We start from the raw sequence: 23700 nt of genomic DNA on the forward strand, positions 1-23700 counted from the left end.
CTCTGCTGCTGCCATCGTGTGCAGGAGAGAACAACAAGACGAGCGGGGAATGTTGAAAAAATAATCATTTCTTTGGGCTCCTTTCAGTCACAATAAACCTTTTGATCTGAGCAAAGAACAGACATGCACATTTTATGAGGGAGTCACGCGGTAGAGCAGCAAAAGGATTCACTCAAATCCTTCCGGCCTGAACTCATCGCCGTTAAGTGTATCTTTGTGTACTGTGGGTGTGTATGGATGAGTGCACCTGTGTTCACACTGCATTTCTTTATTTTATTTTTTTCTCTGTGTGTACGCGTTTGTCTTCCCCGCGTTCTTGCGTCTGCCAGTGTGATCCTGAGAGTCGTAACTCATACGAGGATAATTGCTTTTTCACCTGAAACCACCAACACACAAACAGCGTCTAATCTCCCTTGATTATCTCCGCAACTCCCCAGGGACCTTGGTCTAGTTAATTATAACACTGTCTTGACAGTAATGGGACAGAAGGGCACGCTTAACTTAAAGTGAGTTTGAACTCAAAGCTCTCTGCCAGGTGGTGAAATGTGTTTTTATGTGCGTGTGTGTGATGTTGCAGGAACAATAGGCTTTTAATCAATTATTTTCTGTACTATAAAAACGTTCTTTATCTTCCAGACTTGTTCCCACTTGCATGCACGATGAATGTAGTTTTAGAGCCATGTAAAGAACATGCCGGGGCAGTCTCAGACATGTGTTTGTGTGCGGTCTGTACACACACAACAGCAGCGAGAGGATGCTGTGTAAAAGGCTTCCGTTTAGAAGTGTGTCCTGCATAATGTCGATGCTAATGTCACATTTCACTCAGCACATTAAACCAGTGAATCTCTCTGGAGCAGGTTTTTGTTGCTTACGAAAGGAAAAAACGCGCCAACCACAAATGTTGGGTAAAATGTTTACTATATCTAATCTTTGCTTATGGCTTCTGAACAGATTCCAGACACCTTATCGTCGCTCTCAAAGCTTGTTGTGCACTCCTGAGAGTCTCTGGCACCGTTTCCCGAGCGCAGCAAACCCTCCTGGCGACATTACTACCTATAAGCCTCTTTACAGCCCTGGAAAAAACCTTGGTTATACTGTACCATAAGCCCAGATTTCATTTATGTACGTGACTTTACCCAGACTCCAAAACTTTTCATGCTCAGCTCAATGAGCTTTGCAGGCAGACACAAAAGTGCACACACACACACACACACACACAGAGCTGCAAACACACAAACACGGGCGCAGACGAGGAGCGCACAGACACACACACACTCTGTTGAGGCTTCCATTTCTGCAGGCCATGGCCCCTCTCATCCTTTCTGATTTAAAGTTTGTTTGTTCTCTTCTCCAGAGAGCCCCATCAATGATCCCCGGCTCTCTGAGGGCGCCCCTCCGCTATCATCCCTCCACTTTCATTTCCCTCACTCTTCTGTCTCGGGCTCTCCTGAGGCGGGAGCAGCTGCTGGATTACGCCTGCGCGCGCACACGTGTACTCGCAAACACATATCGCCTATATCTATTGATAAAAGGCCTAAAACATAATGGAATAGGAGGCAACTCAGCGGAAATAAAGAGCCATAATCACTATGAAATCAACGAGTAATGATGTTTAAAAAGAAAAAAAGAAAAAATGAAAGCCTAATTCAAACACAATCAAATTGCCTTTGTTCTAATGGGAAGCGCGCCCTCATTATCATTACTCTGTACTGAGAATTAATTCCTCTGTTAGTGCAGAGCGGGGACTGGTCACTGGACTGCCCCTTTCTCAGATACAGGCAGCTTGTTAGCAAGAAAGAAAGAAAGAAAGAAAGAAAGAAAGAGAGGGAGGCAGGGATGGAGTCATACGGGAGGAGAAGGGGTGTCACAGGCAGCGGAGAGAACAAAGAGCGGATCTCCTCCTGCCGACATAATGAGGTCAGAGGGTTCACAGGTCTCCTCTCTTAATTGCCGACATCAGACCTGCACCGGGGCTGTTTGTATTCCAAAGCTTTGAGGATGTTGGTGCGAGCAGCGGAGGATAAACCCACCCGAACTTCGGTTGTGCTCCTTTTATGTGTCTGTCCAGCTGTGTAGGTTAATTTGAAATCTGGAAGGAGGTGTATATTAGTTTGAGGTGAAGTAAAGTATACATGAGAAAAGGCTACGTGGTTGTCTAAAGATTTTTCACGTGGTTTACTGTCACAGCTTAATGAAAAAAGAGAGTTCAAGATGCTCTTAAGCAAATATTTTAAAAGCCTGTCTTTCAGTGCCGGCTCAAAGGGACACTCCAAACAACTTCAGTGTGTCTCAGATGTTGCCGGTGCGGCCTTCATCGGTGAGCAGTACAAAAACCTGCATGCAGAAACACCCTTTTCACACTGATGATGATATGTTGACCTGTACCTGGAGTAAAATGAATAAAATTTGACAAACATGTGGTTCTTTTCACAGCTGGCAAACTCTTTCCAACACGTCAACCTTAACAGTCATGTGAGAATGCAAGCAATGGAATGTACTTCAATAGGATTTTTATCAAATTGAAAAAGTTCAAGGGTAAGTTCGCCCACAAAATGAAAATGCAGTCATTAGCTACTCCCCGTCATGCAGATAGAAAAGCAGGTGAAGGTTCAGAGCCCATAAAACATTTTCAGTGTTCTCCTAAACAACTCAAGTAGATGTTGACTTGTTTTAAAATGAGAAAAAACAACCTCCAAAAAAAAAAAGATGAGAAAATGGTTCCACACAGCTCATCCAGCATAAGCCAAATCTCTAAACCAAGCCAGGAGTCCTGAGAAAAGCCAAAATCTTTACTGTAGCCACTAAGCTAAAAGTGTTAGCATGCACCCTGTCTTTTCCGAGGGCTTCTGGAGAATTGGATTACATCAGAATCCAATCAGCTGAGTGGAACCATTTTATGTTTTCTTTCAGTTTATTCAGTTTTATTTACATTTAGGAGAATACCTGGACTCTGTTTTGCTGTGAAGCTCCAGAAATGTTTTGTGGATTATGAAACTTCACCTGCATTCCATCAACATGTCGGCTGTAAAGATAATGGCATAATTTTTATTTTAGGGCAAACTTATCCTTTTAAGTCGATCATATGCAACTTTAAGGCTTTAAAGACAGTGTTTTATTTTCCACCTTCCTGTGAGTGAGGCCAGGTGCGTTTTAATGTTCGAGCATACAACCTGAGTGTGCACAAACTGCACAAACAAGCTGCATTTCACTGATATATCACATCATACTGTATCGTACACTACCGACTTCTTTAACCTCCATGTTTCTACTGGAGAATACATAAAAGTCTCATTAGTTTGTGGTTTTGCTCCTTTTAAGAAAGAGGAAACGTCAGACTATTGGACCGTGAAAAACTGAGTAAAAAATGAAACCATGGTGCGAGTTACATTAGTGTTTTTTGTATCAAATCCTGACCGCTGGCATTTTCTCCCTTGCCGAGGAAAGTTTTATCATAATGCACCAATAATAATGTGCTTGAGATCAAAACATCTAAACTAGTGTCTGAAATATGCAGTAAAAGTAGGCGGATACGTCAATATGCGCATGAATTTAGGCCGCCTGTAAGTTTAAATGATATGTTTTGAGTTTGTTACTGGGGCCTGTTTGCAAGCAGAGCTGTACATCTTTGAAGGAGCAGCGTAGCTATGAATTGTGCCCTTGAGCATCCAAGGTATGTAATCAATCAATAGAGGTTAGAGCCATACAGAGTTTACAGCCAAAATCTATTTAATGTGGGAGAAATGAACTCGAAACATCCCACTCTTGTTGCTCGGAAACAAGAGGTTCGCAGCAAGTTCTTGTCTTTTATTGCAAACAATCTGGCAAGACTCTCAAAATGTAATGCTGGTCATTTTTTTGTGCATAATAAACATATCCCTGTGTTGTGTTTGTGCGAAAGTAAAGATCACAGATGTGGCTTCTTATATTCAGCACACGACAGAGGAGTCGATGTAGGCGACAAGGCCAGCAAGCCAGTGACCACCGTTCAAGACTGCGTTTCAACATTTGCTAGCATGAATCCGCTAAACATATTTGATATTTAAAAGGAGACCTCGGAAGCATCTCCAGCCGAATTAGTGCCAAATTAAAAGAGGTATTTTAAGCTAAAAATTGATTGATTTTCCAATGCTTAATGAGCTGTTTAAGTGCCTACACCTAACCAGACTATAAACACAGAGTTGTCACAATATAAAACTGAATATTGGAGTTAATGAAACGTAAAGTTGCAACATAAAGAAATGTGAACCTTCAACATAAATGGCGCAACGCCTGCAAGCTAGTTCAGGCGTAAAACTTGAGCTGCACTGATATAAGCATCACATTCCCCACTCTCCACAATCGTCTACCAAACGCACCCTGTCCTCGACATCTCTATGTAAATATATCCGCGGGGAGTGATGAGGTCGGAGCCTGGACGCCCAACTCCAAATGTGTTTTGCTGCCCTAATAAAACATATCAAACGCGAGTTGTCTGACTGAGCGGTCACTTGCAGACACGTTCATTGCGAACACTTATTCGGGCCACTGGGTTGTTTCGGGTGACACGCGTTCATCGACAGTACTACAGTAGTCACTTTTTTAGATTGTCCTTAACTTCAGTGTGAGTCATGACATTTGTATTATGTTTCTATCACTGCCAATCAGAGTTGGGGCCGATCAATAGAGTCATTTCAACTGGGAATGAATGCCCTTTCCCGTTAAAATCAACAGCCAGGTTTAAGTGGGTTTTTGTGCAGTGTGACAGAAGTAATAGACTGAATAATTAATAGAAAATGTCAGCACGCTAACAATGGCAATGCTAATATGCTGATGTTGAGCTGGTCAAAAGAGTCTCCGTTTTCAAGGTGCCGCACAAATTAGATTTATTTGATTTAGAACGTTTTCCACAAATGTGTAAGTGCAGTCATATACTGTATGTTAACGCTGTCAAATACATTGTTCGATAATCTGCAGGGAAACGTCACTGGTGAGTGAGTTTTCAGAGCATGTTTAGAGTTCCAGGAGTGAACAGCATAAAGATGGATCAATATCAAGCAGAGCTCTGAATCGAAATACAACTATTACAAGTTCCTGACATGAGAAACGTGGCCCAGAGTGCAGACTTAAGTACTACAGCTCGACTGTTCAGTTCTGTCTTTCCTCCGCCAGTCCCTGTTCGGGGAGCTGCTGCCTCTCACCCCTCATCTGCTTACTATTCATGTGTTGAGCAGTCAACCTCCAGCTATATACACATAATAACAGTGTATCTAATGTCTCAATGTTGCCTTTAAACCAATCTGTTATGGCCATCTCAATGTAATAGAGCCTGGCGTACACTGAGATGAAAAGACTTCTCAAGCATGGCTAAATGCTTCTATTCCCACGGCAGGCAAAGGGAAGGTGGGGTGGGGTGGGGGGGGGGGGGGGTGGGTGGCAACAGTAGCTGGGCAGCCAACAAACCAAGCTACCTTGAACTGATGGGTTAGTCAGGCGATTGATGTAGTCTGACAGACACAGGCAAGCAGGAGCGTTGTGCAATTTATCAAAAAGCTGTGTCTTCTCCCTGTCAATACCTGACAAGCATGTCCACCGCTATGAAAGGGCAGATATCTGGCAGATCTGTCTGAGACGGCAAAGTCAGAGTGGAGGGGACATACTGCATGTCTCAGGAACACAGTTTCCAGACTGCACAAAGTGGAACAAGGTGGGATAGCATGTCAAACATGTTATCCTCTCTAATACGAATCAACATATTTAAATATTAGACATTGATTTTTATTTATTTCATACCCTGTCTCCTTCCTCTCCTCATTTACCCTATTAGATCCCTCGCTGCCCTTCGTACCCCTCCTCCACTTTGCTCCCTCTCCTTCTCACCCTGATCCTACGCCGGCCATCAATCCTCCTGACATTATCAGTGTTTAACAGGCCCGAAGGCTTTATGCTAATTATCGTTAACGGGTCGCCAGCACGGCTGAGCGTTCCTGCGCAACAAATCTATCCCCAATAAAACTTGCTCTCTGAGACCTCACCAGTGCTGTTTATTAAGGGGCTGTCTTTTATAAGCGACCTCAGATGAGGACACGCAGACTGGTGTGCAGAATGCTCAAATATGAGCATGACGCACGTGCACACAGTCGTTTCCAAAGTGTCCAAAGTGACACTTCTGACACACCTCAAATGCATGAGTGTGACAGCTGGCTTTTTCATGCAGAGGTCAGGAGGACACCTCAATAAGTAACAATTATGTATCTTTGTGGACATTTTTTAGATATGATTGGTAATCATCAGTACATTCAGGGATTCGTGGTTAGTCCAAGAAACAAATTTCAAGTCTTCAAAAAAGACGAGGTAAAGGCTTTTATGAGAATCTCGGTGCCTAAAATATAATTGTCAGATACAGGAGAGTGTTGCTGAACTCCGAGAATCCAATTTTTATTGTGTGACTGTTTATGAATTGCTCCGTGTGATTGCAATGAAACGCAGCAAAAGAATAAATAAAATACATCAAAGATCTTGTGTGTGTGCTGGAGCATTTGTTTCTGCCTGTTTGGCAACAGATTTAATATTCTTTTCTCCACAGCACTGATTTATTTGTGAAAGGGCCAACTGTGAAAAAGGCGGTAAGAGTATTGAATATACTGGCTGATCATGTTTGCGTGCTGCATGTTTCAGTGTTGAGATGTGAAGCCGGAGAGGGAAAAGCTCTTTTCTGTGTGTGAGATTTCTCACTATGTGTTTTTAAGGATGTTTACGGTGCGTGCCATCTGCAGGTCAGAGAAGAAATGAAACAATAACTGTTTGTTTTCAAGGACCTCATGCGACACCTGCCAGGTGGTCATGCGCTGTAATATAGAGAACCGAGCAGAAACACATTTCGTGGCTCATTCTATGTATGTTATTCTCACAGGAGCGCTGCCAGGAAATAAAAAAGAACCTTTTTTTTTATTATTTGAAGTGACAGTTGTCAGTCATCTAAGCTCTGCTTGGTAAGTTGACATTCATCACATCCTTTTCCCGCTATAGATTCTGAAGTGTTTTTGAGGAGAGTTTCTGTAAAATGATAGAATAATGTTGAGCAAATGAGAGTAAGAGTTAAAAAAAAGAAAAAAAAAAAAAAGAACCACATACTTCTAGAGGAGCATTTTTTAACCTCTAGAGCCACCATGTGGCAGCAGCCGGTACGTCAGCAGCAGCGCAGATCAAACAAACGCCTCACTGACCTGCCAGCAAAACAGCACCTTAGTAGAAAACATGGAAAACACATCTAACAGTCACAACATGCGGCCAATTATTTTTCAGCCTTAAACTGCTGTGTGTGTGTGTGTGTGTGTGTGTGTGTGTGTGTGTGTGTGTGTAGGTGTGTGTGCGTGTGTGTGTGAGAGAGAAACGTTGGTATTCAGAGCCAACAAGTCCTAAACTTCCACCAATTAAGAGTAAACCCTCTAATAAAAAGCACCAGTCAGTTTGGGAGCGACTCATCTTGTTCCACAGCGCGAGGGCGAAGTAAAAAAAAGGGGCGGGCACCCACGCTGACCTTCACAACACACAAGGCCGGCAATTAGCAGTGTCCCCGCCGTAAGCAGGCTGCCTCCTCTCCATCAAAAGGAAACTAATACAATCACTCAGCACACAGGCTGGATGCTGGTAGCATTTCTGTGGCACATAAAGGTCACCTTGCAAAACACAACGTGGAAACCAAGAGATAATTAAGGAAATTGTCGTAATTAAGCGCGAGGATGAGGTGACTTGGGAGGTCGTCTCTAAGAAAGTTGAGGAGCGAGATGCTGTGACTCAGCACCCCGTTCCCAATGAAATATTAATAACACTGTGTTGGTCATTTTTTTTTTTGTTGCGTCTTCATGACTTGTGGAAATTAAACACAGAGAATAGATTTAGCTTGTGGGGCCTCAGTTAAGTCAGAGGTGACGATGGTTTCTATACCGTTTCATGGATTGCTCAGGGAGCAAGTGAAGTGGTTGAAGGGGGCACTCAGAGCTATGCATATTAATGTAAGCATTATGAGCCTGAGGATTAAAAGTCTTCTCCGCCCTACTCCGTGGCAACCCTAAACCTGCTTGAGAACAAAAGCATCAGGCCTGAGCTGCTGGATGGATCGGATCACACCCACGCTGATCTATTTGTGTTGACAGCTCCTGACAGCTTAAGTGCCATTTGTAGCCGTACAGACTTGATCACTCAAACAGGGGTGTGTGTTTGCATCCGAGCCCAAAACGAGGTATCGTCTACATTACATGTCACAGGGTTAGCCTGCTCCTCCTGGTCCAGGACGACTCAGGCAGCGACAGGCTCAGGGAACATGTGTTGTACCTCTGCAGTGACAGTGTAATTAACCTCTTGTGGTGTTGGAAGGGGTGTTCGGAGCAAGACCTGGTGTACCTGTGGGTCCCCGATGGTTACGGCTGCCGGCGGACACCGGGTCGACGCAGAGCATCACCAAGGCAACAAGGAAGGCCGCCTGCAAAGGCCAAGATGACCTCCCCCACAGTTTCATCCTGAGAGGGGGAAGGAGGAGAGAAGAAGGCCAAAGACGGGGAACAGGAGAGAACGCACGAGAAGAGGTTAGAACCGCACAGCAAACAGAAAATACTGCAATGTGAGAGGTGATTGGACAAAGGTCAAAGGAAAAAAAATGACACGCTCGAGAGCAGAATACACCGGAGGAAAATATTCTTCCAGCACGGAGACACAGCAAACGCTACGGCGGTGCAACTATGCTACCAGCATCCTTTAATGCGTGTTAGTATGTCATTAGGATTAGCTCTTCCAATTTTCTTCTGGCAGGAGTCAATTACAAAAGAGACTTCACGAGCAATGACAGGTCACACAGAAACATGACCCTCAGAAATAATAACACGCAGATCGGGACTGCAACTTATCATTATTCCAATAAGTGATCATTCTTTAGATTATAGTCTTGATTAGTCGGTTACGTTTAAAAATTACTTTCCCAGAGTTTTGTCTTTCAGTTGCTCCTTTTTTCTGACTAACAGTTCAAAGCCCAAATCATTCAGGACCAGCAGTGAATTATCATATTTCAGCCTTTTTGCCAGAAAAATTACACATTTTCAGTTGCTGACTGTTTCTCTACTGATCGGCTCATTGGTTCAGCTCCATTGCAGTTTGCATGTTGATGTTGTTGGGACAATTATCTGCTTATTGGATTTAATCAATCAACCAGAAAACTAATAGACAATAGTTGTTATATTGGATTCATTGTTTAAGTTACATTTTCAAGCACAATTTAGTGGGTAAGATATATTTGGGGTTCAGGCAAAGACTTTTTTCTTCATGAGGGTGAAACAGTCAATACTTCAACATATGGCATCATGTCTCCTTAGTCTCTTTTGTCACCTGGGTTGAGTTCACATGAACAGAAATTCATCAACAGGCTTCAGGTATTATAATGTAAAAATGTGCTGCTTTCCTCTGTTTTATATCCATACAAATCCTGTATCTATGTGTTTGAGACTGTTTTTTGGACAAAACAAGCTATTTAAAGATGTCAGCTCGACTTCTGGGAACCTGCGATCAGCATTTATAGACAAAACGATGAATCATTTAATTAAATAAAAGATGGATGATGATAATAATCGATAGTTGCAGCACAAGGGCTTTTTTTTTCTTGGCTTTATCTTTCCTGCCATCAGGATGTCGTCTCACCTGACGCTCGTCTTTGATCTCTCTTCCACTCGGTAGCTCCTCTATGGACAGGGTGTACAGGCCATGGCTGCATTCATGCACACCTCAGCCCTCCTCCTCTTCTTCTTCCTCCTCCTGCTTCTCCTCTTCCTCACCTCAAACAGAAAAAGCCCCTGAAGAGAGGAGGTACAAAGACACTCGGTCAGAGAGGCCAGCCTGCCCTGGGGTTCCTCAGTGGCCTCCAATGGCCTTGTACGAAGGTCTACACACACATATACACACCCACGCACACAGACAGACAGACAGACAGACAGACACACACACACACACACACACACACACACACACACACACACACACACACACAGACACACACACACAGTAGAGATGTGAAGGCCTAGATTCTGTCAGATCCATTGTTTACAATAGGTTCACCTACCCCCGGGCTGAATGTGATCCCCATTCTAGACATCACACACAGCTCTCCCTCTTTCTCTCTCTCACAAACACACACACACATACATACACACACTCCCTCATGCATCATGAGCATACACACAGATGGACACACTAAAACAGTGAACAGTGTACATAACAGCTAAACTTCAAGATTGATTCCAAAATGGGTTTACAAAAGAAAAAACCTGCAGAAGGGCCTCATAGCTTAAACATTCACCAACAGCAATCAGATGTTCACAACACAAACACACACACACGCACGCACACACGCGCGCGTGAGCACAGTGTATGCAAGGTAAATTCAAACACTGTCGGAGGACGGCAGCAGAGGCTCTCCCTAATTACACCTGAGTGACAGCTTCTGATGTGTTGGCACCTCTACACACACAATCTCTCTCTCTTCTCTCTCTCTGCGTACACACACAGAGTGAATTAACATCTCGCTGTAATAGTGTGTCAACACACCTCTCTTGACAAAGGGACTAACTCCACAAACTAAATGAAAGACAACAGATTCACATTAATAACAAAATGTTCTCCCCTCCTCGAGCCTTCATTATTCATCAGGACTCATTGATATGCGGCTCAGTTCACTGTTATGATCAGGAACTTCCTGGGAATGTGTCAGCTCCAACCAGTCCAGATACAGATCCGCTCAGCCATCAGTGTAGCGCCACTGCCCCCTGGTGGCGAACAAACAAACAGCAGCGGCAACGAACGAGCCAAAGATCGAGAGGAAATACTTCAGGAGCAAGAGCCTATTTCTACAGGTCAGGAACCAACAGGGCAATGTGACAGTGAGCCAAAGTTCATGGGAGCTGTTTGTGATTATTAACAAAGATGACCAAACTTAACCAAAACATCAAGAATTGGGACACAGGTCAGAGAGTAAAAGATCAGAAAGAGGGCAAAGGACAGGGTGAGATAATGAGAGGGAAAGGAAAGTGGGGAAAATTATAGATGGTACATTGTGTTTGCAGAATGTGACACACACACATGTACTGATGTGTTTGTGTATACTGGGTGCCTCTTCCGTATGCTCTCCTGCAGAGAAAGTGGAATGCAAATGCGGATGTCAAAGCCATCCTGTACAGCAGAGTGTTGAACCCACATTGACATGCACAGGATTTATATAATTGTGCATTTCAAATTTGCATTTCTGTGTTTATTTGTTTGTGTGCAGCATTTATAATGTGTCCATGAATTTGCTTGGGTGTGCATGCGTGTGTGTGTGTATTGAGTACAGTATGTGTAAGTATGTGAAGTTCATGTGCTGTGTGTGCAGTGTGATTAGGCATGCTGCATGGCAGCACTGTAGCCCATTTCTTATTCTCTTTTTAAAGGCTGGGCTATGGCACGCATTTTTATCAGCTTTGTTCTCTGATACACTCATTAAAAGAGCACAATAGTGCATACCGGTGTATGAATATGTGTGTGTGTGTGTGTGTGGGTGTGTGTGCGTGCGTGTGTGTGGTCTCCGGCTGCAGCTGAGTCTCGTTGGGACTTCAGGGACAAAACGTCCCATCAGTCATAGCAATGTTGTCACCTCTACTGGGTCTTACACACAGATTGCGGCCTTATAACAGAGCAATAAATTGATGGAAATAAATCTGTGCTGATGTGCATGAAGACACAATTTCATGCGCACACATTTTTACACAAAAAAATAATTTGCCGAAAAAAGTCTCAAGGGTCCCTGAGGACATTAGGACGAAGGAAGCAGAGGTGTGTGTGTGTGTGTGTGTGTGTGTGTGTGTGTGTGTGTGTGTGTGTGTGTGTGTGTGTGTCATGGGGGGGAGCTCAGCTGGTCGTCAGCTGTGAGGAGACGTTGGATCTGGCAGCAGTGAGGACACACACTCACGTGAACAAACATGCTCAAGATTACCTGAGAACATCACGACTCTAAGACGATCCCTCCTCCTATATCACCCTCTCCACCTCATCCTCTCCGTCGGTCTGCAGGGCTGATTCGTGTCATTTCTTGGAGTAATCGCACAGGAGTGACACAGCGGCTCATTGACATGCAATGAGACAATCCCACCTCGGCCACAAATACATCAGTGTGCCCTGCATCCAAACAACATCATCAGCCAGGGCACACGCGCACAAACACACTCAGATGAATCCGTCAAATGACTCATGTAGAAAATCTAAGTGACCTTATCTGACACGTCAGGAAACATGTATGATATCAGAAATTGAAAGATGAGACACGTTCTGCATGATGGGGATGTCACTGACAGTGACAGAGATTATATGATACGATAATCCCTGCGGCTCTTGTTTGGTGTGTAAAAGTACTCTGCTGTGGGATTTGGTGAATATTTGTAGTTTGCCTTTTTTATTTGTTATCTCTCATTGGAGATTTTGCACTTCGTGATTTGCTATGACAACGATGAAAAAACAACATCAACTTCATCGACTTAGGTTGATCCGGTTAAGACTTTGCTCCAGAGCAAGATTTATCAACAATTGCTGACCAAAGTGGCAGATTTCTGAAGGTCATTCATGATTTTCAATTTTGGTGACCTTTGACCTTTTTTTTCCAGCACATGAGTAGGCCAGAATTTGGACCAAAAGAAGAAATATGGTCTGAAAACGAAGAGTTCCCTGTATGATACAAGATTTATTTTTTTGAATAATCATTTGCAGAGCTTTTGTATCATTTTCTACATTATGTTGGGCAAGAAATAACTAAATCAAAGTGGCCAGGATGAAATGAGCAGGAGAAATAACTAAGCATATTAATAATCACACTATGATCAACCCTTTTAATAAGAATGACCCTGTTCCCTGTCTCCTCAGGCCAAGGATCCCATGGCTGATGGAGAGTCAGAGCAGGTACTACAAATATCACGTATAATTCTGTTAAATATTAAACTGTGCCTGCGATAACGTGTGAGCGTCATACAGTGCCATGAATAAACACGTCAGCAGCAGCTGTAGTGGTAGCCTCTCCCTCTGCAACTTCCCTGGTGCTTTCTGAGGTGGAGGATGAGTCAGAGTCTCTTGCTCTTACAGACAACTTACAAACGCTCCGTTGCCGCTCACAGAAAAGTCTATAAAGATGGGAAAAAAATAACAGCTAAGTGGCCAATATGTTCCAATAACAGTTCTCTGGGTAGGGTTTCTATTCATGTGCATTTTGAAGAAGAAAAAAAACAAATAAATCATTTTTTAAAATCATGATTAAACTAGAATTGCATTCAGTAGAGTGCATACCCCCGCCAAGGCCCAACAGTCCACTTTATAATTGAATCAAGCTTAATTGAATATCAAACTCATTAGCTCTGTATCACTCGGAAAAAACAAACCCTATCTCACAATGTAAAAGTAAGTGAGAAAAAAAAATCCTGGATCCGTCCCTTCAACTGGATCCACACCTAAAGTTAAGCTCTTGTGTAATCCTGCTGATTGACCAACCAACCAACACATGGACATGAGTGAAAACATTACCTCATAGGCAGAGGGAACAGTGATTTGGCGGCCCCCCTGTGGAAACTCTGTAAGACCCCCAGGGTTTAAGTTCCATCGTTCCATTACATGGAGAAAAGCACTGTAAAGTAAAACTGGCACCCTAGTCCTAATTTTTTTAACTAGTCTCTCTCAAATACACTCGTTCTGTTACTGTGAAGAATGGGCTGGCTGATTAAATGGACCAATAGTGGCCGTTAATTACATATCAGATATGTTCAACAGTCATATGATGCCAGCTGTGGCATGTGCTGAGGCTTCTACCTGACCACTGTTATACAGAAAAGAGTCACGCTGCAATTTAATTTTGTCTGAGTAAATCAAAGGTTCTTCCACTACCACACCTGACGTAACAGCAGCTTACTGCTAAAATTCATTCAAAATTCTGTTTTGGAAGCCTTTCTTTACACGTACAAAAACAGTTTCCCTGGATACCAATGGATTTTCTTTTGAATTTAAATCTTTTCACATTAAATGGAATCAATGAAACAAGTCACAAAAAAATAAAATAAATGCAAAATGTACGGCTCCCAGATACATTAACATCAAAAATGTCAGTATGAGTTTGGCTCGAGCTGCAGTGTGCCTGTGTGTGTGTGTGTGTGTGTGTGTGTGTGTGTGTGTGTGTGTGTGTGTGTGTGTGTGTAAAAACAGAGAGGCAGCGAGATTGAAGGCCACACAAGCATCTCACCAGTCTCTCAGTATGCTGATTTTGTGTGCCCAGACACAGCCCGAGCAGACAAAAAGCATATCAGTGTAAAACAAAGCGCATCTCCCTAAGGCGGAGAGATATTGAAAATGAAACGGGCGAGAGCACAAAGCCCGATGGAATCTTATGTGAAGCGTTTCAGATTTCTGCCGATATGCAGAGTATTAACATTCAGTTAGGGTGTGTAATGTTCTGCTTCTATATATTTGTCTGCCTCCGACTCGAAACCATTACAGCAGTCTGCACCTCGCCATTTCCTCTGGGTCGCCGGGCAGATAGAACGGGTGTGGGCCCCCCCCCCACACACACACACAAACTTAAATTAACACACAGTATGTATTCAGAAGCGAGAAGCCCCTTGCACATTTTTCTATCCCTGTTCCTACTTGAGTCCCTCACTATGGCTCTCCACAGCACCGTAACGTGCAGGTATCATTCCTCCCTTCATCAGTGTGCAGATGAGCTTCTCCTCTCCCACACACAAAGTCAATATGCCTCATTGCAAGTTCTAATCATGTACCACTATTGTTTTTCTTCTCCATCTTATAAATAAACACGTCACCGCACATGGTTGTTTGTGACACCGTGCATGTGTGTGTGAAATGTTCGTAAGAGTTCCTTTGACTGTGGCATCAGGCAGAGGAGGTCAAGTAGAAAATCGTGTATGTGAGTTAGACACACACACACACACACACACACACACTTCCACGTGAATTTTAGACCATTTTAATAAAAAGTTGCAAAATACAAAGTCTGATACAGACTTTATATGTTTAAATTGTACAAACGTTCTCAGTTTCAGTGTGATCTGACACACAACATCATATAAAACTAATAGTTCTAACTACAGCCGCACCAATTACTTGATTAATTTCCTTTTGAACCGATCAAAAGGAAATTAATCAAGCAATCAGTTGGATAATGGCCAACCACTCTGGTGATCAATTGATCAATTCTTTAGCAAAAATGGCAAACATCTGCTGGCTCCACTTTTGCTGTTTTTCTTCTTTCTTTCTTTCTGTCATTTATGATTGTAAATGGAGAGTTGGAGGTTTAGGATTGTTGGCTGGACAAAATACACAATTTGAAAACAGCATTTTGGGCTCTGGGAAATAGTGATGATAATTTTTCAATTGTTATTTTTTTTATTATTACTTTTTATAGACTAAAATATTAATGGGGCACTGTGAAGGTTTGTAGAAAATATTCTAAATATTCATAATATTAATGAGGTAAAAATACAAATCTGGGAAAAAAAAATGTGTCTCCATAACTGAATAAACAAGTTGTTCTCAGAGGAAAATAAGGTCCTCTGAATACTGTTGGAAGCTAGAAAGGTGGCAGGGTCCACCACATATAAACAAAGTAAAACAGTATGGAATTGTGGTTTCAGATCAGCTTGTTTATTCGGTCATGAAAATAAAGAAAGTTTGTTTATTTCAAGGAAGATCTTTCTCTTGTAATTGCACCTTTAATTGATTAATCTATAAAATAATTGGCTGATTCGATAATCGATAATGCAAATAATGATAATTTGCAATTGCTAGTCCAGCTGAACTGTGGTAATGTTTTGTGATATACATGCCACAAATACATATTCTTCCATGAGCATGAACAAATATGTAGGTATAATCTTAATGGAATCAGTATGAAGGTATGTGACTGAGATAAAAACTACATTGTGTTCCTCTATAAAGTCGACAGCAATCGCACATTTATGTTATTGTATAACGTGATACTTTTGTGGGTTTTTCATAGAAGAAAAGGTCAGAAGTCATATGAGGGACACACAATAACACTGCGCCCGTTTACTGCCATCCATCTGCACCCCCACATCTCCGCCACTGTATTGTTTCCTCCAATAAACCAACAAACAATAAAGTGGAGGATCCTCTGTTTGGTGAAATGGCCAGGTGGGGAGAAAGAGAGGGGAGAGAGTTTGTGAGTGAAAGTCTGAATTCAGGACCATTACCTGGCTCTGGTATTGACTGCAGAGTTCAGAGAATGGCCTTGACACTAAGGTACCATTACAGCTCAATTGATCGGCCTGCACTTAAGTCCAAATCCCACCTTGTTGCACAAGCCGGCGTCTCAGGATCCGGTGACCACGGTGTGTGTGTGTGTGTGTGTGTGTCTGTGTGTGTGTTTTTATTTGTGTGGGGCTTGGTGTGTGTATGTGGACGTGGAAGTGCTCAGAAAATGTTTGTCTCTAGTTTTGTGCCATTTTCCAAGGTTGCATCCCCTCATCTCCTCATTCTCTCTCTACCAACTCATTTTCTTTCTCACTTCCTCTCTCTGTCCCTCTCTCTTTCACTGCCCCCCCCCCCCCCCCCCCCCAAGTGTGTGTTTCACGTGTCAAAGCAGGGTGTCTGGACCACCTCTCCAGCTGGTGCACGCATAAACACAATTGCAGACTCATGCTGCATTCCCGCAAATATCATCCCATCTACCTACGCACTGACTAATAGAAACATTTCCACCTAGACTCACACACCTATACAGATCACTCTTCTTTTCACAGAATGAACAGGAGCGTTTGTTTAACAGGCGACCTTTGCTGGATGTACCTGTCACATACGCACATTGTGAGCAAGGCTCATTAAAGTCTCTGAACAGCTTCCCCCACTGAAGCAGAGGAGGTGGAGAGGTAGATGTAGGTTGTAACTTGTTTTATGGAGACGGAAAAAAAGCAGACGCTAAAAGGCTAATAAACATTAGCTCGCTAACGCGACAAGTCTGCGGCCCCAGCCCAGTCCCTGTCCCCTCTTTACAAGTCTGCCAGCATGTGAAGATCAGAGTGAGCCTCCTCAGAGCCGCTGACAGACAGAGGCAGGGCCCAAGCCGTAAATCCGGCACACTCTAATAAAGCAATAAAAGGCCGTTAAAAGTCAGTGTCCCTCAGCGCTGCAAGATGGATGGAAAGGTGGAAAGCAAAGGAGACACTTTTAGATGGCTGCACACACCCACACAAGTTTTGGCAGGTTTGTTTCCCCTCTCTTCTCCAGACAAACTACGGTAGGTATCTGCAATATTGATGCCCTTTTTCCTGCCGTTACTCCGCTTTTATCTTCTGCTGGCTGCGGCTCGCTTTTGGTGACGGGGGAAGAAAAGCAAACAATGTGATTTAGCATGGCGAAGTGCGCTCTTTATGTACTGTTCTGTTCACCGAGTAAGCTTTCTGTCTCCGCCGCTGATTGTCCCTCCTCCCCCGCGATGGTCTGCTGCAAAGTTTCCCCACTGTGATGATTTCACGTACCAGCTCGTGTTCACACAAGCGTATGAACACAGACTTAGAGTTTTTACTCACACTGTCATGCACAAATGCAAGTTTAGTTGCTCCTCACATCCTGTCTTCACCATTTGTTACAGGGTCTGAAGTAGCAATGCCAGACTTTCTTATCGGGGCTGGGACTATGTAATGGAGACATATTGTTCTAATTTTCAGGTTAATCAGTTTATTTTGGGTACTACAGGAATAGGGTTATATGCTTTAATGCTCAAAAGTATCAGTCTTCTCATACTGTCCAGTGCTGCAGCGCTGTTTTCTCTCTCTGTCTGGAACGCTCTGTTTTACTTCCTGTCTCTTTGAGGTCCCAGTCTGCTCCGATTGGTCAGCTCTCGCACGACTGAGCCACCACCGCTAACAACAACCCCAAAGCGGCCGTGCTCAATCAATACTTACGTGCCAAACTAGACGCTAGGCATGAATTATGCAAATGTTTAACGTGCTGGCGTAGTGTGATGTCTCAAAGTGATGGAAATAAAGGCGGGACTACTGGCGACCCGTTTCAGGCACTTAAGGAGCATTGCATCTGTGGGAGAGAGGAGCTTCTGCTGGTGTGGACATTGGTCTTTTTAACCGTCAAGATCTTTTACATGCACAAGAGAGAGAGAAAAAAACATAATAGGTCTCTTTTATTTGAGTTTCAGGAGGGAACCTCTTCTGATAATGGGAAAGCGCCTCTTTGTCCCACTTCATGTTTATGTCCTTTCCGTCTTTATCTACCCACTCTTCACTGCTTCACGGCAAGCATCTGTCCTCCCCAGTTTTCATTCCGCTCCCAAGCTTTTCTTCCCTTCCCCACCTGTAGATGGATCCAAAGGAGCAGAGGCTCAGATGAGAGAAGCGGTGAACCACAGCAAGACGGGCGAGAGGGAGACAGCGCAACCGAGCCAAGTCAAGACATGGTTTCCACACACCCAGTCACTGATCCTTGCTCCTTTTTTGGAGTTCTACAAAGGATAAGAAAAAGGTGTGCGGGTGTGTGTGTGTGTCTGTACGTGTGTGTGGCTGGGCCCTTCCTCAGTGGCTGCCGGTATCGAATGGCGGCCCGGAGCCAAACAAAAGCAGGCCGAGGCCCTGACAGCGGGTCTCCGGAGAGAAGCGGCCGTTCATTGTGCTTTGTGCCCAAATTATGATTAATGGAAAATAAACAACCTTGATGTGGAGCCCACTTTGATTTTTTTCTGTGAGCCTCGGCCTCGGCTCGAGTTGTAGCTACTCCGCCCAAGAGAAAAGCGCCGGACGGACGCTCAGTGGAGCTCAACTCTGGGCCTCATGGCACTCTCACACAACAGCTTTAAATCAATGGACTCACAGATGAAGAAGCTGCTTTCATGACCTCCCCTTCTGTCTCTCTCTCTCCCTCACACACGCTCTCTTTTGCTATCTCCGCACATCCATATACGCACGGAAACTCGTATATGCAGACAAACCGACATCTTGATTTTATCAGTCCCCTCAGCTGCTAATGACCAGCTTGCGCGTAATTATATTAATTACCGTACGTGCAACGCCTGTCAATTGGCGAGCTGAAGCAAAAGGGAGAGCTTGATACTGATAGGACGGAGAGAGAAAGGGCATGAAGGGAGAGACCTACAAACGAAGGCGTTGGAGAGCGGTCAGAGCGGGGCAATGGCGGAGAAGGAGGGAGGGAAGAAGAGAGGGGGAGGTCAAGAAAATAGAGTGAGAGAGAGGAAGAGAGGGAGAGGGAGAGAGACAAAGACAGAGAGCGGGGAGGGAGAGGAAGCCTGATCAATTGTTCATTTTACAAAGTCACTGAGACGTGTCAGCAGTGTCAATAAGTGAATTAATTTGTCTGTGGGTCTCTGGAGCATGACACCATATCACTCTGCTCCCCCGAGACAAGCAGGGCCTCTAACCCTCGCTCTAACACACACACACACACACACACACACAGTCTTACAAAGCAATTCCATACAAGGATCATCCACAGATATCAGCGAACAGATATGCTGACACAAAAACCTTTTTCATATAAATGGTCTCATTCTTGTAGATGCATGTTCTCAGCGCACACACACGCTTTGTTTTTGTCATTTGAGAGGACGCTGCTGCGACTTTCAGTTTAACCACCACATGCCTAATGCTAAACCAGGCATTCTTAGTTATGATGACTGAGTGCCAATTTAGGGAGCCAGCATATGATTGAGGGCTGCACAGGAGAAGTCATGAACTTGACAGGTCTCATAATGGCTCTTATCATCAAATTCCTTGAGCAGTTCACCTGCTTGCAGATCTGGCAGATTTGGCTGAACTGTCCCCCAAAGTCCGACAAAGTAAAAGCTGATCCATTTTTGTCCTGCAGCCTCCCTTTCTCACCTCAACCATTCCTTTCACATTCACATTAAAAACTGCAAAGGTCTTCACCGAAATCGCTAGCTTTAACTAACGGGACTAGCATCGATGACAGATCAAGAAGCAATTCCTGTGACACTGACGAGGTAGAAGTATTTGACAACTTGTCATTCTTAACCAGACAGATGTCGTTCGAGGGGCACAGTTTGATGGAGTAACTGTCTAGTGTATTGAACGTAGGCTATCGAAAATCAAAGTATTGAAATGGACCGTGGATGATGAAGAAGAAGAAGAAGAAGAAGAAGAAGAAGAAGAAGAAGAAGAAGAAGATTATTCCCGGACGTTGTATATTGCTGGCCTAAAAAACAGAAACTTTTCACCACATTGTACATTGTATAATTGTACGTGATGAATAAAGGTTATTCTTCTCTCTCTTCTTCACGACTCGTATCCCCACAGTGTAATTAATGCAGGAACCAGTTCACCTGAATTCAAGTCTAGGTAAAAGCTGTTGCTAGTTGGCAAACCATCAAATTTCATTGTGGATAGGATATGCATTAAAATGTAAAATTCTCCTGCTGGATGATTTACAGAAAAGTTGAATTCACTATAGATATGTACACACAATCCAACACACACACACACACACACACACACACACACACAGTCCAACAGAAATAATGATTCACCCTCGTCTGAACAATCATCCCTAAGGGAGGCTATTGTCCGCTGGTGACTGACATCAGTCAGCCACTGAGAGGGGCCCTCGACCGCTGGCTGCCTGCTGTTTTCATTACAAAGCCATCACCTCCAGCACACACACACACACACATACACACACTGGCTGTGCACAGGCATACACATTTACACACACTGCTGACAGATCTCCCCTCAGTCCTGACTACCCGTACTCCTCTCTTTAGACTTTTTCTTACACACCCATTCAATCCAACTCTTCCGTCCAGTGAGCCCCCACATTGGGCCCTGGCGTCCTCTCTTCCCTCTCTGCTGTTTTTGTTCCTCCACCGCTACCACCACCCCTCCACCCCTTCACCCACTCTGCTTTCATCCTCTGCATCCCACGGGGTTGAGCCCTCCTCCCCCCCTCGTGAGGCACAGTGTTGTTTGAGGGCTGCTGTGATGACGGCCCCAGGATACGCCACCACCACACCGCCTCCTCGCCGCGGCTGCACAGTGGACGCACGCTGCAGAGCATGCTGGGAGCTTTTCATAATCCCACAAACACACTAACACTCCCACACACTCGCACTGTCGCTCACAGATACCGGCACATCTGCCAGCTGCCGGAGGGGAGCGAACAGGGACGCACACATGGATACATACAAGCGCGCACACACACACACACACACGAGTGGAAGCAGCAGATTGTATCCAAGGTGATAGATGGAGCACTGTGGGAAGGGACTGAGCCTGTTCAATTACAATCATTACAATCACTTTGGGAGATTTGTCATGGTCAAAGTGAGTCGGAGCTGTGGAGGAATCACCTTGAGGTCTGTGAAGTGACGTTATTTTGAGCTCCCACAAAATGGTCACGACGTCCTCAAAACTCCTCCCCGATTGAAAATGACTGAAATTAAACATAAATTAATTACTCCAAAATTTCTAACAGATGTTTGAAAAAAATAATCCCTCAACGGGACACGACCGAGTCCGTAAAGCACTTGGCACATGAACACCAATAATCCACTAACCTGCAACCTGTCAACTACTTTCAAGCCACGATGAGCGCAGTAAGTTTGGACGCGTCTGCTGTGCCTTTGACTGTCTTCTCTGGGTTGGACGAGGGGGAGGACACGTGGCCGGGCGGGCTGTCAGTCAAAGCGGGGCCTGTTGGATGGAATCTGGATGGAGTCTGCAGGGTGTGAGGGCGCCACACAGGAGAGCGAGGCCTTGCTGTCACTGAGTGACTGACAGAGGGGAGAATGGAAGACACACACGGCTGTGGAGCTCCAACACGAGACCTCCGCTGTCGGTGGAGCAGGTGGAGGCCGCCCTGACAAAACGACTGCTGTGTGAAGGCAGAGCTCAGTGCTGGAAAGCTTTGCTCACAGGAAACTTTAAAGAGTGGATCAGCTGTGTTTTTTTTTGTTCATTTTTGTGGATAGGTACATTGATGTGGCTACGATCTGGCTCTCTGCCAGACGACAGGACTGTCTTTGTATGAAGTTTTCTTTCCTGACTGGATTAGGTGGGCATAACAGCATGACTAATACTGGATTTTTATTGCAATTTTCGATATTTAAGGGTTTTTTAAAAAAATCTGATAGTGACTTGTCAGCAAATTTGTTTTTTTTATGTAAATAATCGATCTTAATCCATTTATTTTTTTTTAGGATACATATTAAGTGGAACATTTCACACTATAACTACGTAATGAAAACACTCTAGCGAAATTACCTCAAACCTAAATTGGCATCTCTGCACTCCAGGTTGTTAATTAGCAGCCAGCGTGTACATTGATACTTCCATGGCTGCAATAAGCTGATAACGAGGGATTTATCGGCCTAGCTTTAATTCTAAGACATTAGTGTCATCTGCTTTATCTCCTTTTGAACCAGTGTTTAATTAGGGATGAAAATGAGATGTATTTTTTATTTTTTTTTTGTCATTACTTTTGGGGGTTCTGTGCCTTTATTTGATAGAGTGTTGACAGGAAAGGGAGGAGGAGAGAGGGTATGACGTGCAGCAGAGGGCCACAGGTTCGATTTGAACCCTCGGCCACTGCAGCGAGGACACAGCCTCTGAACACGTGGGCCTATGATGATCATTCATGTTAAGATAAAAAAAAATAACAGGATTCTTAGACTGTAAGTGAATCTATCTCTTCCTGAGTTGGTAGACTCACCTATAGACTATAGGCGAGAGGGTGTGTGAGAGTGAAAGACACAGAGAGAAGTGTACAGAAATATATAATATATGACTGTGATATGAGACTATATATCATCTTAGATTTTGGATATCATCATATTTTGATAAATCACAACTGCAGTAATATCCTGTTTTGTTTTGTTTTTTGGCGTGTGTTTTCTTTACTCACCAGACAGTTCGACTTGTTCTAATAATTTCCTCTATGCATTTGGTCATTATATCCACATAACTGATGAGTACTGATCTGATTTGAAAAAAACCTCATTGTGTTGATATCATGTGAAACTACCGATATTGCTGCAATACCAAAATCTGGTCGAAAATATTGCGATATTTGAATGTCCCCTAGTCCTAGTGCTTTGGAGGAGATTTCCAAATGTCAGGACATATATTGTAAATCATGTTACAGTCGGATATTATCCTAAGGCCATGTTATTCTTTAATCCAATGAGGTATCACATGTTTCCACTCCGGCCTGTCAGCAACATCTGAACTTTACCCTTTTTTTATCTGACCGGGGGTCGTGACCTCTGTCCAGCTGTGGTTTTGTGGTTGAGACAAGAAACAGATACAGGCCGCGCCCACACTCACTGATCTAATATCTCCCTGTCCTCCATTAGAGTCATGGATCTCCTGTTTGAGGAGACACGTCAAGTCCCCAAGTGTATTTCCTCTGAACCTGATTTCATGAGGATGAGTGAAGGCGTTATTGTCCACTGCTTCCGCATCGGGCCTGTTCATGCTCTCCGACTCAATACACCCAGAAACTGCCCCGAGATGAAAAGCTGTCCAGGATGCTGTCGTTTACAAATGAGAGGCCTCCCTCCATCTTTCTGCCCGTGACATGAGAGAATGCCTCTCCTCCTCTCTTCTCCTTTCTCCTCTCCTCCTCCTCCTCTCAGTCAGGAAGTATCCATTCATCACA

General features: G+C 43.9%; 1 protein-coding gene across 1 annotated transcript in view; it reads right to left on the minus strand.

Annotated features, from left to right (window-relative positions):
• The window catches only part of tafa4b (TAFA chemokine like family member 4b), a 57680-nt gene that overhangs the window by 31098 nt on the left and 2882 nt on the right, over nucleotides 1-23700 (minus strand). The window contains exons 2-3 of the mRNA XM_030421506.1: nucleotides 9664-9815; nucleotides 8380-8495 (exon numbers count right to left, since the gene is read on the minus strand). Coding sequence (XP_030277366.1) covers nucleotides 8380-8494 — 115 coding nt within the window. The 5' untranslated portion in view covers nucleotide 8495; nucleotides 9664-9815. The remainder of the gene's footprint in view (nucleotides 1-8379; nucleotides 8496-9663; nucleotides 9816-23700) is intronic.

The sequence above is a fragment of the Sparus aurata genome, chromosome 6, assembly GCF_900880675.1.
Source record: "Sparus aurata chromosome 6, fSpaAur1.1, whole genome shotgun sequence".
NCBI classification, from domain to species: Eukaryota; Metazoa; Chordata; class Actinopteri; order Spariformes; family Sparidae; genus Sparus; species Sparus aurata.